Source organism: Schistocerca serialis, chromosome 8 (assembly GCF_023864345.2).
Source record: "Schistocerca serialis cubense isolate TAMUIC-IGC-003099 chromosome 8, iqSchSeri2.2, whole genome shotgun sequence".
NCBI classification, from domain to species: domain Eukaryota; kingdom Metazoa; phylum Arthropoda; class Insecta; order Orthoptera; family Acrididae; genus Schistocerca; species Schistocerca serialis.
In genome coordinates this window covers 304,496,221-304,511,466 of record NC_064645.1, presented here as the reverse complement: position 1 = coordinate 304,511,466, position 15,246 = coordinate 304,496,221, and the positions used below count along the sequence as shown (strand labels likewise).

The following is a 15,246-nucleotide window of genomic DNA, read 5'->3' as shown; positions in this document are numbered from 1 at the left end:
AGGGAAGGAGAGGGAAAGACGAAAGGATGTGGGTTTTAAGGGAGAGGGTAAGGAGTCATTCCAATCCCGGGAGCGGAAAGACTTACCTTAGGGGGAAAAAAGGACGGGTATACACTCGTACACACACACATATCCATCCACACATATACAGACACAAGCAGACATATTTAAAGACAAAGAGTTTGGGCAGAGATGTCAGTCGAGGCGGAAGTGCAGAGGCAAAGATTTTGTTGAATGACAGGTGAGGTATGAGTGGTGGCAACTTGAAATTAGCGGAGATTGAGGCCTGGTGGATAACGGGAAGAGAGGATATATTGAAGAGCAAGTTCCCATCTTTACACGCCGTTTTTTCGAAATTTTCCCGAATCTCTCCATCCTTTAACGTGTTTTGGCGGCAACACAACCACCTAACCTTTGTGCACATCGTTGTCTACCAACCCAAGTTCACCACAGGATCAACATAGCCCAGCTTTAACCAACACTTTTTCGCCTTTTTTCACAACAGATCTCCAGTTATTTTCATTTTCATTTCAACCTCATGTTACACTTTCCACCTTCTAATACCATGTCACCCTCACAACACCCCCACAACGACCCTATTAAGTTTTATTTACATTCCCTCCGCAAACATGCCTTCACCCTAGCCAGATTACGCTCGCATATTTTATTTTCTCAGGCTTGTCTGACATTTGGCATTACCCCCAAAGGCCTCACACTTAAAGTTTCCATCTCTGGCTGCAACCCTTCTTTCCATCAGTCCCTATACCAGTTCCAAACTGAACAATCCATTGCCCTCACCCACCTAATCCTTCACCTACACATCAACTCAGCCAATGAACACATCCGTCAGCTCCTATCCTTAATAAAAGTCCTCAATCTTTCCTCTCCCACATCCACACCGGCTGTTCAGAGCATCCTCCTACAGGCCAACCGCAAATTAGAACAGCATGCCACCCTTCACCTCAAAAAACTATCCAATCTCCTGGTTTCCCACCTCCGGAAAGGCAACTCACTCACCCTTCAAAACCTTTCCAGCAAACCTCAACCTCCTCTCATTGCACACAAACCCAGTCTCTCCCATCTACTCAACCTCCCACTTCCAGCTCCACTCTCTCCAAAACCTCAAAATTCCAATCAACACAATCTGGTACCACAACATCCTAATTCAGTAGTTAACCTTTCCTCCAAACCTCTCTCCCAGTCCGAAACCTCTGTCCTATCCAAAGGCTTAGCCTTCAGCCCCACTCCCAGATTCAACCAAACAGCCCTTGTCAAAGATTTACTGTCCTACACTCGTACCTTCTGCTGGAAGTATCACTTTGCCACGAAGAAAAATGATCCTAATCCTACTCCTAATGATCCAACTCCCCAAGACACCATCCAAATTGAACCCTGCCTGGAACAGTTCCGTCCTCCGTCACAGAGGGACCCACCTCCTCTTCCTCAAAATCATCCTCTCTAAACCTTCCAGGAATTTCTGACTTCCAGCCTTGCATCTCAATCCTTCTTAAAAAACCTTAATCCTACTCCCAACATCACCTGCTGAAGCCCAGGCTATCCGTGATCTGAAGGCTGACCGGTCCATCGTCATCCTTCTGGCGGACAAGGGTTCTACGACCGTGGTACTTGATCATCGGGAGTATGTGGCTGAGGGACTGCGTCAGCTTTCAGACAACACCACATACGAAGTTTGCCAAGGTAATCCCATTCCTGATGTCCAGGCGGAGCTTCAAGGAATCCTCAGAACCTTAGGCCCCCTACAAAACCTTTCACCTGACTCCATCAATCTCCTGACCCCACCGACACCCCGCACCCCTACCTTCTACCTTCAATTCACAAACCCAATCATCCCGGCCGCCCCATTGTAGCTGGTTACCAAGCCCCCACAGAACGTATCTCTGCCTACGTAGATCAACACCTTCAACCCATTACATGCAGTCTCCCATCCTTCATCAAAGACACCAACCACTTTCTCAAACACCTGGAATCCTTACCCAATCCGTTACCCCCGGAAATCATACTTGTAACCATTGATGCCACTTCCTTATACACAAATATCCCGCACGTCCAGGGCCTCGCTGCGATGGAGCACTTCCTTTCACACCGATCACCTGCCACCCTACCTAAAACCTCTTTCCTCATTACCTTAGCCAGCTTCATCCTGACCCACAACTTCTTCACTTTTGAAGGCCAGACATACCAACAATTAAAGGGAACAGCCATGGGTACCAGGATGGCCCCCTCGTACGCCAACCTATTCATGGGTCGCTTAGAGGAAGCCTTCTTGGTTACCCAAGCCTGCCAACCCAAAGTTTGGTACAGATTTATTGATGACATCTTCACGATCTGGACTCACAGTGAAGAAGAACTCCAGAATTTCCTCTCCAACCTCAACTCCTTTGGTTCCATCAGATTCACCTGGTCCTACTCCAAATCCCATGCCACTTTCATTGACGTTGACCTCCATCTGCCCAATGGCCAGCTTCACACGTCCGTCCACATCAAACCCACCAACAAGCAACAGTACCTCCATTATGACAGCTGCCACCCATTCCACTTCAAACGGTCCCTTCCCTACAGCCTAGGTCTTCGTGGCAAACGAATCTGCTCCAGTCCGGAATTCCTGAACCATTACACCAACAACCTGACAACAGCTTTCGCATACCGCAACTACCCTCCCGACCTGGTACAGAAGCAAATAACCAGAGCCACTTCCTCATCCTCTCAAACCCAGAACCTCCCACAGAAGAAACACAAAAGTGCCCCACTTGTGACAGGATACTTTCCGGGACTGGATCAGACTCTGAATGTGGCTCTCCAGCATGGATACGACTTCCTCAAATCCTGCCCTGAAATGAGATCCATCCTTCATGAAATCCTCCCCACTCCACCAAGAGTGTCTTTCCGCCGTCCACCTAACCTTCGTAACCTGTTAGTTCATCCCTATGAAATCCCCAAACCACCTTCCCTACCCTCTGGCTCCTACCCTTGTAACCGCCCCCGGTGTAAAACCTGTCCCATGCACCCTCCCACCACCACCCACTCCAGTCCTGTAACCCGGAAGGTGTACATGATCAAAGGCAGAGCAACATGTGAAAGCACCCACGTGATTTACCAACTGACCTGCCTACACTGTGATGCATTCTATGTGGGAATGACCAGCAACAAACTGTCCATTCGCATGAATGGACACAGGCAGACAGTGTTTGTTGGTAATGAGGATCACCCTGTGGCTAAACATGCCTTGGTGCACGGCCAGCACATCTTGGCACAGTGTTACACCGTCCGGGTTATTTGGATACTTCCCACTAACACCAATCTATCCGAACTCCGGAGATGGGAACTTGCTCTTCAATATATCCTCTCTTCCCGTTATCCACCAGGCCTCAGTCTCCGCTAATTTCAAGTTGCCACCACTCATACCTCACCTGTCATTCAACAACATCTTTGCCTCTGCACTTCCGCCTCGACTGACATCTGTGCCCAAACTCTTTGTCTTTAAATATGTCTGCTTGTGTCTGTATATGTGTGGATGGATATGTGTGTGTGTACGAGTGTATACCCGTCCTTTGTTCCCCCTAAGGTAAGTCTTTCCGCTCCCGGGATTGGAATGACTCCTTACCCTCTCCCTTAAAACCCACTTCCTTTCGTCTTTCCCTCTCCTTCCCTCTTTCCTGATGAGGCAACAGTTTGTTGCGAAAGCTTGAATTTTGTGTGTATGTATGTGTCTGTTTGTGTTTCTATTGACCTGCCAGCGCTTTCGTATGGTAAGTCACATCATCTTTGTTTTTATATATATTTTTCCCGCGTGGAATGTTTCCCTCTATATGTATATAATAGAAATCGTTAATTGTGCCCCTGAAAAGGGCTCAGGTATATATGTTTCTGGTGTGAAATACTCAGTAGCAAAGCCACTTTATAAAAAAGTAGAAAAGGATAATGTAGACAATTTTAGACCAATTTCTATGTCATCAGTTATTGAAAAGGCTGTCTATGTAAGGTTAATTAATCATTTTATATCACATGATTTGCTATCAAATGTACAGTTCAGATTTAACAACTGAAAATGCTATATTCTCTTTCCTCTCTAAGGTACTAGATGGGTTAAACAAAAGGTTTCGAACGCTATGCATATTTTTTGATTTAACTAAGGTGTTTGATTGTGTTGATCACTAAATATTACTCCAGAAGTTGGACCATTACGGAATATGGGGAGTAGCTCACAATTGGTTCACCTCTTACTTTAGCGACAGACAGCAAAAGGTCATTTTTCACAATGTTGAGAATGGCTGTGATGTGGGGTCTGAGTGGGGTAGGGTGAAAGGGGGGGGGGGGGGGGGCAGGGATCAGTTGTGGGGCCACTTCTGTTCCTTGTTTATATAAATGATATGCCTTCTAGTATTACTGGTAACTCTAAAATATTTCGGTTTGCTGATGACACGAGCTTGGCAGTAGGGGATGTTGCGTGCAACATTGGCTCGGTTTCAAATAGTGCAGTTTGTGACCTAAGTTCATGGCTTGCAGAAAATAAACTAATGCTAAATCAAAGCAAGACTCAGTTTTTACAGTTTCTAACACACAATTCAACAAAACCTGACATTTTAATCTCACAGAATGGGCATATGATTAGTGGAACTGAACTGTTCAAATTTCTAGGTGTTCAGATAGATAGTACACTGTTGTGAAAAGCCCACATTCAGGATTTTGTTCAAAGATTTAATGCTGCCATTTTTACTATTTGAACAGTATCTGAAGTGAGTAATTGTTTGACACAAAAATTAGTCTACTTTGCTTATTTTCATTCGCTTATGTCATATGCTTTTATATTTTGGGGTAACTCTGCCCATTCTAAAAGGATATTTTTGGCTCAGAAATGGGCATTCAGGCAATAAGTGCTGTAAGTTCACGAACCTCTTGTCAACTCCTGTTCACGAGTCTGGGTATTTGGACATTGGTCTCTCAATATATATATTCCATACTATCATTTCTTCTTAACAATATTAGCTTATTCCCAAGAATAAGCAGCTTTCACTCTGTTAACACCCGGCAGAAATCAAACCTGCATTTGGATCAGACTTCCTTAACTCTAGTGCAGAAAAGTGTGCAGTATACTGCTGCATCCATTTTCAAAAAGCTACTGCTCGAATTCAAAAATCTTAGCAGTAATCCACGCACTTTCAAATCAAAGCTAATGAGTTTCCTCACGGGTCACTCCTTCTATTCTGTTCAGGAGTTTCTTGAAAAATTAAGCTGATTCTTGTTGTATTGTTGACTGTGTTTATTTATGGATTGGTTTTTTTCAGGTTCATAAACATTTTATTTTTATCTGTTATTACTTTTATGTTGTAATTACATGTACTGACATGTTCCATGATCTTGGAGATTTGCTCCTCAATTTGGTGCTACAGAACTTTACATGTAAATAAAATAAAATAAAATAAAATAAAATGGAAGACATGTCCCATGCATCCACCCACCACCACCTACACCAGTCTGGTCACTAACATCTCCTATCCCATCAAAGGCAGGGCTACCTGTGAAACCATTCATGTGATCTACAAGCTAAGCTGCAGCCACTGTTTGTCACGTCATAGATCTGTTGCATATGCACAATTTTCCTGGCTGAATTCGTCTACTTTAAAGGAAGTAACATTGGGAAACTTACTTTCTTAGTGGGCCTCATACCTGCAGTGCCCCCTGTCCCCCTTCCGATCCTTTGCAGTAGATTTCTCCTTACCTGTTTCTCATAGTGTTTCAGTATTCTAATTAGTGCATTTTTTTTTTCAGTCCACCTTCAACTGTTTCATTTACAAATGTCACACCTGCTTAGTAGGATTCAAACGTCGTGGCATGCTGGTGAACCATTTGGCTAAGCGCCATCCAGAGATTCCTCCCGACACCGTACCTGAACTCAATCTACCAATATTACGAGCGACACGAGACTACTACTGCCAGTATTGTGAGAAGGTAAGTTGCTATAATCTCAAAGCTTGTGCTTTACCCTAATTTTGCTTACACAGTAACTGAAACATAGTTTGGAAATTTGAAGGAAACTTAGCAGCTCCTTGTATATAGAACCCTTTTTAGTAGCTAAACTTTTATTCCATCAATGTGCAGAAAAAGTTGTCACTAAGGAGTTTGTGCATTATTTTTCAGAGTTTTGTAAGAACATAAGAATTACAATTGATTTTGGAAATCGAATCTTGTGAGAAATGTACATGTTTTGGGCTGCCATATGTGTTGAAAAAGTATGCCTTGAATATTGAACACTGGAGAAGGATATCATTAAGCAGCAACAAAAATTATGTTCAAATCAATGAAATCAAGGATAAGTAATAAATAAAAATGGGGTGTGTGTGTGTATGTGTGTTGGTGGTGGGGGGGTGTTGGAAACATGAACAATGTGCCCTTTATCTTGTACAAAAGTGTGTTCAGTAGTTAGTTACATAGAGGAATGATTGTTAGAGGTCCTAAAATTCTGTCCGCCAGTCTTTCCTTTGCACGAGTATAATCACAGACCTGTAAGAAATATATTATAGAAACATTTGGAGTCAGTTTCATATGCAGAAATGGAATAAAATATTCAAATGTAATTTTTGAAATTACTTATGCATAAGAAAAGTAGTTTGACTTATCAGAATAAGACAATGAGGGACACAGAAAAGTCAGGCTAAGAACTTTAAAAACTAAAAATTTTATACAGAATGGAGGAAGATATGGAAGTAGCGAAGTATTAACCAAGACCAAAGAACAGAGGCATCAATGGAAAACTCAGAATAGAGATGAAGCAGTTGTCTGCAGCAGCAGCAAAGTTTGAAAGTTATAAATGTGTAGAAAGAATTGATAGATCTATAAAGTCGGGGAGAAGACAAAAAGTATACTGTCTAATTATAAAGTCGATGAAACTTTTAAAAAATTGGTATGGGTAAATGAAACAATGGAAGATTCAGGATGGAATAATGTCAATAGTGTGAAAAGGATAGATTGCCATACAGCAGAGATGTTGAGTCACAGGCAGGCACAACAAAAAGACACGAAACCTGTAAGATTTCGGCCAGAAGACTTTCTTCTAAAATAGACAACATACGCACATACATTCACACAAATGCAGCTCACCCACACGACCACAGTCCCTGGCTGCCAAGACCAGATTTCAAGCAAATGCGCATGATGGGGGAATCAGTTTGGGTCGTGGGGGTAACGGTAGCCTGGGGTGGGGGACAGTAAAGTGCTATTTGTGGGAGCATACAAGAACAAGATGGAGAGAGCATAGGGCAACTAGAGGCAGTTGGGAGGTTTGAGTGGGGGTTTAGGTTAATGTGTGAGATGGTATGTAGGAATTTGGGATTGCACAGCATGAGAATTTTACAGATGGAGAGGAGGTATTGCAAGGAGGTTTTGGCCTGATTGACAGGGTTTTTGCAGGATTGTGTTGGTGAGGGTTAAGCATTGGCGGGATTTGAACAGATAGCGGTCATTAGGGAAGGAGGGGTTGTAGCTGGACATTAGTAATTTGATGGTAAGGCCATTTGGGGAGGGGGGGGGGGGATTCCATGAGCCAAGCAACAACGCAGGAACAGTATGTGGGACTGGGTAATGGCCAGGGATAAGAAAACTTTTCTCTATTGGCCCAGGTGGAAGGAGCAAGGATCCAAGGTGGGGGATAAAAACACGTAAAACTATGTAAATAACATAGAAATATTTTTCTGCCACCACCCAGACTGCTTCTACCATCACGCACAGTGGCTCTCTGTCAAAGGTTATATGTGCATGAGCCACATTTGCGTAAAAATGTGTGTGTGTGTGTTTTTCAGAAGAAGGTCTTTTGGTTGAAAGCTTAAGTGTTTAATAGTCTTTTTGCGGTGCTTGTCTGTGACTCAACATTTCTGCTGTATGGTGAGTAAAAATCTATCCTTTTCACAGTATGTGTAATTGGCTTAACATAATGTAAGAAAAGATATGTTCCTTGAAAGACAATCTCTCATAGCTCTTTTAAACACAGGGCTGCAAATTAGTTGTGGAAACTACCAACAGGGGTGCCACCAACTGTAGTTGCTGAAAATGATAGCAAACAAGGCAGAGAAGCTTTCTGCATGCTATAATTTGCAGTTGCCAGCTGTGAGTGAGTATGCAAAGAGGTTTCAGTGTGCAAGTTTCACAAAGCAGCACCTGTTTACAACAGTGCAATGAAGTGGTACAAGAAATTCACCATATAGGTAGTGTTGCAGCTGCCGACATGGCAGTCGATTTTTTTATTTACATCTTCATCTACATCTACATCTACATTGATACTCCGCAAACCACCCAACGGTGTGCGGCGGAGGGCACTTTACGTGCCACTGTCATTACCTCCCTTTCCTGTTCCAGTCGCGTATGGTTCGCGGGAAGAACGACTGTCTGAAAGCCTCCGTGCGCGCTCTAATCTCTCTAATTTTACATTCGTGATCTCCTCGGGAGGTATAAGTAGGGGGAAGCAATATATTCGATACCTCATCCAGAAATGCACCCTCTCGAAACCTGGACAGCAAGCTACACCGCGATGCAGAGCGCCTCTCTTGCAGAGTCTGCCACTTGAGTTTATTAAACATCTCCGTAACGCTATCACGGTTACCAAATAACCCGGTGACGAAACGCGCCGCTCTTCTTTGGATCTTTTCTATCTCCTCCGTCAACCCGACCTGGTACGGATCCCACACTGATGAGCAATACTCAAGTATAGGTCGAACGAGTGTTTTGTAAGCCACCTCCTTTGTTGATGGACTACATTTTCTAAGCACTCTCCCAATGAATCTCAACCTGGTACCCGCCTTACCAACAATTAATTTTATATGATCATTCCACTTCAAATCGTTCCGTACGCATACTCCCAGATATTTTACAGAAGTAACTGCTACCAGTGTTTGTTCCGCTATCATATAATCATACAATAAAGGATCCTTCTTTCTATGTATTCGCAATACATTACATTTGTCTATGTTAAGGGTCAGTTGCCACTCCCTGCACCAAGTGCCTATCCGCTGCAGATCTTCCTGTATTTCGCTACAATTTTCTAATGCAGCAACTTCTCTGTATACTACAGCATCATCCGCGAAAAGCCGCATGGAACTTCCGACACTATCTACTAAGTCATTTATATATATTGTGAAAAGCAATGGTCCCATAACACTCCCCTGTGGCACGCCAGAGGTTACTTTAACGTCTGTAGACGTCTCTCCATTGATAACAACATGCTGTGTTCTGTTTGCTAAAAACTCTTCAATCCAGCCACACAGCTGGTCTGATATTCCGTAGGCTCTTACTTTGTTTATCAGGCGACAGTGCGGAACTGTATCGAACGCCTTCCGGAAGTCAAGAAAAATAGCATCTACCTGGGAGCCTGTATCTAATATTTTCTGGGTCTCATGAACAAATAAGGTGAGTTGGGTCTCACACGATCGCTGTTTCCGGAATCCATGTTGATTCCTACATAGTAGATTCTGGGTTTCCAGAAATGACCTGATACTCGAGCAAAAAACATGTTCTAAAATTCTACAAGAGATCGACGTAAGAGATATAGGTCTATAGTTTTGCGCATCTGCTCGACGACCCTTCTTGAAGACTGGGACTACCTGTGCTCTTTTCCAATCATTTGGAACCCTCCGTTCCTCTAGAGACTTGCGGTACACGGCTGTTAGAAGGGGGGCAAGTTCTTTCGCGTACTCTGTGTAGAATCGAATTGGTATCCCGTCAGGTCCAGTGGACTTTCCTCTATTGAGTGATTCCAGTTGCTTTTCTATTCCTTGGACACTTATTTCGATGTCAGCCATTTTTTCGTTTGCGCGAGGATTTAGAGAAGGAACTGCAGTGCGGTCTTCCTCTGTGAAACAGCTTTGGAAAAAGGTGTTTAGTATTTCAGCTTTACGCGTGTCATCCTCTGTTTCAATGCCATCATCATCCCGTAGTGTCTGGATATGCTGTTTCGAGCCACTTACTGATTTAACGTAAGACCAGAACTTCCTAGGATTTTCTGTCAAGTCGGTACATAGAATTTTACTTTCGAATTCAATGAACGCTTCACGCATAGCCCTCCTTACGCTAACTTTGACATCGTTTAGCTTCTGTTTGTCTGAGAGGTTTTGGCTGCGTTTAAACTTGGAGTGGAGCTCTCTTTGTTTTCGCAGTAGTTTCCTAACTTTGTTGTTGTACCACGGTGGGTTTTTCCCGTCCCTCACAGTTTTACTCGGCACGTACCTGTCTAAAACGCATTTTACGATTGCCTTGAACTTTTTCCATAAACACTCAACATTGTCAGTGTCGGAACAGAAATTTTCGTTTTGATCTGTTAGGTAGTCTGAAATCTGCCTTCTATTACTCTTGCTAAACAGATAAACCTTCCTCCCTTTTTTTATATTCCTATTAACTTCCATATTCAGGGATGCTGCAACGGCCTTATGATCACTGATTCCCTGTTCTGTACATACAGAGTCGAAAAGTTGGGGTCTGTTTGTTATCAGTAGGTCCAAGATGTTATCTCCACGAGTCGGTTCTCTGTTTAATTGTGAGATTACATCAAAGATAGTGTTTACATTTCACTTTTACCACAAAAACATGCAACAATGCATCACACCTGATATGCTTGGTTGGGTTTGGGGAGAATTTGACCACCGATTAGAAGTGTGCCACTTGATGAACATATATAACTTTTATAAACATTGTAAAAACAACTTTAGGATTTGCCCGTCACATACTCCCATTATTTATTATGTTCTTGGCCATTTATCTGTATCAGTTATTTGAAATTTTTCACACACTTAATAATTATCCTTTATTATGAGACAGAATTGCTGGATAGCTCTCACCTTCAAGTGGAGGAATGTTTAGTTGTTCTGAAAGACACATGAAAGTGCTGACATTATCCTAGCTTTTGGAACTGTTAGATTACTTCTCAGGTGGGAGAACGGGACAGGCTGAGGAAGGTTAAAAGGGAGGGGCATGTTACGTAGACCCCAGCATGAGAGGGACCAGCCCTCGCCCTCAAGTAAGATCTTGTTGTTCTGAAAGATAGGCTAGTGTCATCACTTTGAGACATGGTTTTTGGAACCACTAAACATTCCTCCTCCTGAAGATAAGTGATTACCTGCAGTTCTGTCTCATAATTAATTAATGTTCTTGGCTGAATTTTCTTCTGATACAGAAGATATGTCTGCTTGTGTCTGTATATGTGTGGATGGATATGTGTGTGTGTGCGAGTGTATACCCGTCCTTTTTTCCCCCCTAAGGTAAGTCTTTCCACTCCCGGGGTTGGAATGACTCCTTACGCTCTCCCTTGAGGCTCACTTCCTTTCGTCTTTCCCTCTCTTTCCCTCTTTCCTGATGAGGCAACGGTTTGTTGCGAAAGCTTGAATTTTGTGTGTATGTTTGTGTTTGTTTGTGTGTCTGTCGACCTGCCAGCACTTTAATTTGGTAAGTCGCATCATCTCTGTTTTTGGATATATGTTTCCTAATATAGATATATGTAATGGAAGGAAACATTCCACGTGGGAAAAATTATATATAAAAACAAAGATGAGGTGACTTACCGAACAAAAGCGCTGGCAGGTCGATAGACACACAAACAAACACAAACATACACACAAAATTCAAGCTTTCGCAACAAACTGTTGCCTCATCAGGAAAGAGGGAAGGAGAGGGGAAGACGAAAGGAAGTGGGTTTTAAGGGAGAGGGTAAGGAGTCATTCCAATCCCGGGAGCGGAAAGACTTACCTTAGGGGGAAAAAAGGACAGGTATACACTCGCACACACGCACATATATATATATATATATATATTCTCTCGCCTCTCCCCTCCCCTCCCCTACCCTCCCCTCTCCTTCTCCCCCCCATCTCCTTCCCTCCCTGTCTCATGGGAGGAGTGTTCCTCAAACCATTAGGCACAGTCCAGGAGTGGTGATCTGGTGTATTGTCTTGGCGACGGTACAGGTGATGTGTTTCTAATGTATTTGAACTTTCTATTGTTAATATTAGCTTCAAAGTTTGTGTTTGTTCCATTCTTTCTGCTCTTTTTCTGCAAGGATAAGAAAATGTTTTCTTTTTGCTGGTGGTGTAGTTGTCTATTATGTGTGAAGTACTGTCTGAAAGAAACGTATTTCAAAGTGGTACAAAGATTGGCAACTTGCTTTAAATGTTCAGAAGTGTAAAGTTGTGCAATTCATAAAATGAAAAAATGGTGTCTCCTATGATTATAATAGCAATGAGTCACAGTTGGAATCGGTCAACTCATACAACTACCTGGGTGTGACAATTTGTTAGGGTACTAAATGAAATGATCACATAGGCTCAGTTGTGGGTAAATTAGGTTGTTGTCTTGTTGTTGTTGTTATCTTCAGTCCTGAGACTGGTTTGATGCAGCTCTCCAAGCTACTGTATCCTGTGCAAGCTTCTTCATCTCCCAGTACTTACTGCAACCTACATCCTTCTGAATCTGGTTAGTGTATTCATCTCTTGGTCTCCCTCTATGATTTTTACCCTCCACGCTGCCCTCCAATGCTAACTTTGTGATCCCTTGATGCCTCAGAACATGTCCTACCAACCGGTCCCTTCTTCTTGTCAAGTTGTGCCACAAACTCCTCTTCTCCCCAATTCTGTTCAATAGCTCCTCATTAGTTATGTGATCTACCCACCTAATCTTCAACATTCTTCTGTAGCACCACATTTCGAAAGCTTCTATTCTCTTCTTGTCCAAACTATTTATCGTCCATGTTTCACTTCCATACATGGCTACACTACATACAAATACTTTCAGAAACGACTTCCTGACACTTAAATCTATACTCGATGTTAACAAATTTATCTTCTTCAGAAACGCTTTCCTTGCCATTGCCAGTCTACATTTTATATCCTCTCTACTTCGACCATCATCAGTTATTTTGCTCCCCAAATAGCAAAACTCCTTTACTACTTTAAGTGTCTCATTTCCTAATCTAATTCCCTCAGCATCACCTGACTTAATTCGACTACATTCCATTATCCTTGTTTTGCTTTTGTTGATCTTCATCTTATATCCTCCTTTCAAGACCCTGTCCATTCCGTTCAACTGCTGTTCCAAGTCCTTTGCTGTCTCTGACAGAATTACAATGTCATTGGCGAACCTCAATGTTTTCATTTCTTCTCCATGGACTTTAATACCTACTCCGAATTTTTCTTTTGTTTCCTTTACTGTTTGTTCAATATACAGATTGCATAACATGGGGGACAGGCTACAACCTTGTCTCACTCCCTTCCCAACCACTGCTTCCCTTTCATGCCCCTCAACTCTTATAACTGCCATCTGGTTTCTGTACAAATTGTAAATAGCCTTTCGCTCACTGTATTTTACCCCTGCCACCTTTAGAATTTGAAAGAGAGTATTCCAGTCAACATTTTCAAAAGCGTTCTCTAAGTCTACAAATGCTAGAAACATAGGTTTGCCTTTCTTTAATCTATTTTCTAAGATAAGTCGTAGGGTCAGTATTGTCTCACGTGTTCCAACATTTCTGCGGAATCCAAACTGATCTTCACCGAGGTCGGCTTCTACCAGTTTTTCCATTCGTCTGTAAAGAATTCGCGTTAGTATTTTGCAGCTGTGACTTATTAAACTGATAGTTCGGTAATTTTCACATCTGTCAACACCTGATTTCTTTGAGATTGGAATTATTATATTGTTCTTGAAGTCTGAGGGGTTTTCGCCTGTCTCATACATCTTGCTCACCAGATGGTAGAGTTTAGTCAGGACTGGCTCTCCCAAGGCCATCAGTAGTTCCAATGGAATGTTGTTTACTCCCGGGGGCTTGTTTCGACTCAGGTCTTTCAGTGCTCTGTCAACTTCTTCACGCAGTATCGTATCTCCCATTTCATCTTGATCTACATCCTCTTCCATTTCCATAATATTGTCCTCAAGTACATCGCCCTTGTATAGACCCTCTATATACTCCTTCCACCTTCCTGCTTTCCCTTCTTTGCTTAGAACTGGGTTCCCATCTGAGCTCTTGATATTCATACAAGTGGCTCTCTTTTCTCCAAAGGTCTCTTTAATTTTCCTGTAGGCAGTATCTATCTTACCCCTACTGAGATAAGCCTCCACATCCTTACATTTGTCCTCTAGCCATCCCTGCTTAGCCATTTTGCATTTCCTGTCGATCTCATTTTTGAGATGTTTGTATTCGATTTTGCCTGCTTCATTTACTGCATTTTTATATTTTCTCCTTTCATCAATTAAATTCAGTATTTCTTCTGTTACCCTAGGATTTCTACTAGCCCTCGTCTTTTTACCTACTTGATCCTCTGCTGCCTTCACTACTTCATCCCTCAGCTATCCATTCTTCTACTACTGTATTTCTTTCCCCCATTCCTTTCAATTGTTCCCTTATGCTCTCCCTGAAACTCTGTACAACCTCTGTTTTAGTCAGTTTATCCAGGTCCCATCTCCTTAAATTCCCACCTTTTTGCAGTTTCTCCAGTTTTAATCTACAGTTCATAATCAATAGATTGTGGTCAGAGTCCATATCTGCCCCTGGAAATGTCTTACAATTTAAAACCTGGTTCCTAAATCTCTGTCTTACCATTATATAATCTATCTGATACCTTCTAGTATCTCCAGGATTCTTCCATGCATACAACCTTCTTTTATGATTCTTGAACCAAGTGTTAGCTATGATTAAGTTATGCTCTGCGCAAAATTCAACCAGACGGCTTCCTCTTTCATTTCTCTCCCCCAATCCATATTCACCCACTATGTTTCCTTCTCTCCCTTTTCCTACTCTCGAATTCCAGTCACCCATGACTATTAAATTTTCGTCTCCCTTCACTACCTGAATAATTTTTTTATCTCATCATACATTTCATCAATTTCTTCATCATCTGCAGAGCTAGTTGGCATATAAACTTGTACTACTGTAGTAGGCATGGGCTTCGTGTCTATCTTGGCCACAATAATGCATTCACTATTCTGTTGGTAGTAGCTTACCCGCACTCCTATTTTTTTATTCATTATTAAACCTACTCCTGCATTACCCCTATTTGATTTTGTATTTATAACCCTGTATTCACCTGACCAAAAGTCGTGTTCCTCCTGCCACCGAACTTCACTAATTCCCACTATATCTAACTTCAACCTATCCATTACCCTTTTTTAAATTTTCTAACCTACCTGCCCGATTAAGGGATCTGACATTCCACGCTCCGATCCGTAGAACGCCAGTTTTCTTTCTCCTGATAACGACGTCATCCTGAG

At 42.4% G+C, this 15,246-nt stretch overlaps 1 protein-coding gene across 3 annotated transcripts in view; it reads left to right on the top strand.

Annotated features, from left to right (window-relative positions):
* LOC126416290 (zinc finger protein 836-like) overlaps window positions 1–15,246 on the top strand; it is a 208,782-nt gene that overhangs the window by 163,539 nt on the left and 29,997 nt on the right. For all 3 annotated transcript variants that reach the window (XM_050083941.1, XM_050083942.1, XM_050083940.1), the window contains one exon: window positions 5,788–5,967. In XM_050083941.1, the coding sequence (XP_049939898.1) occupies window positions 5,788–5,967 (180 nt within the window). The remainder of the gene's footprint in view (window positions 1–5,787; window positions 5,968–15,246) is intronic.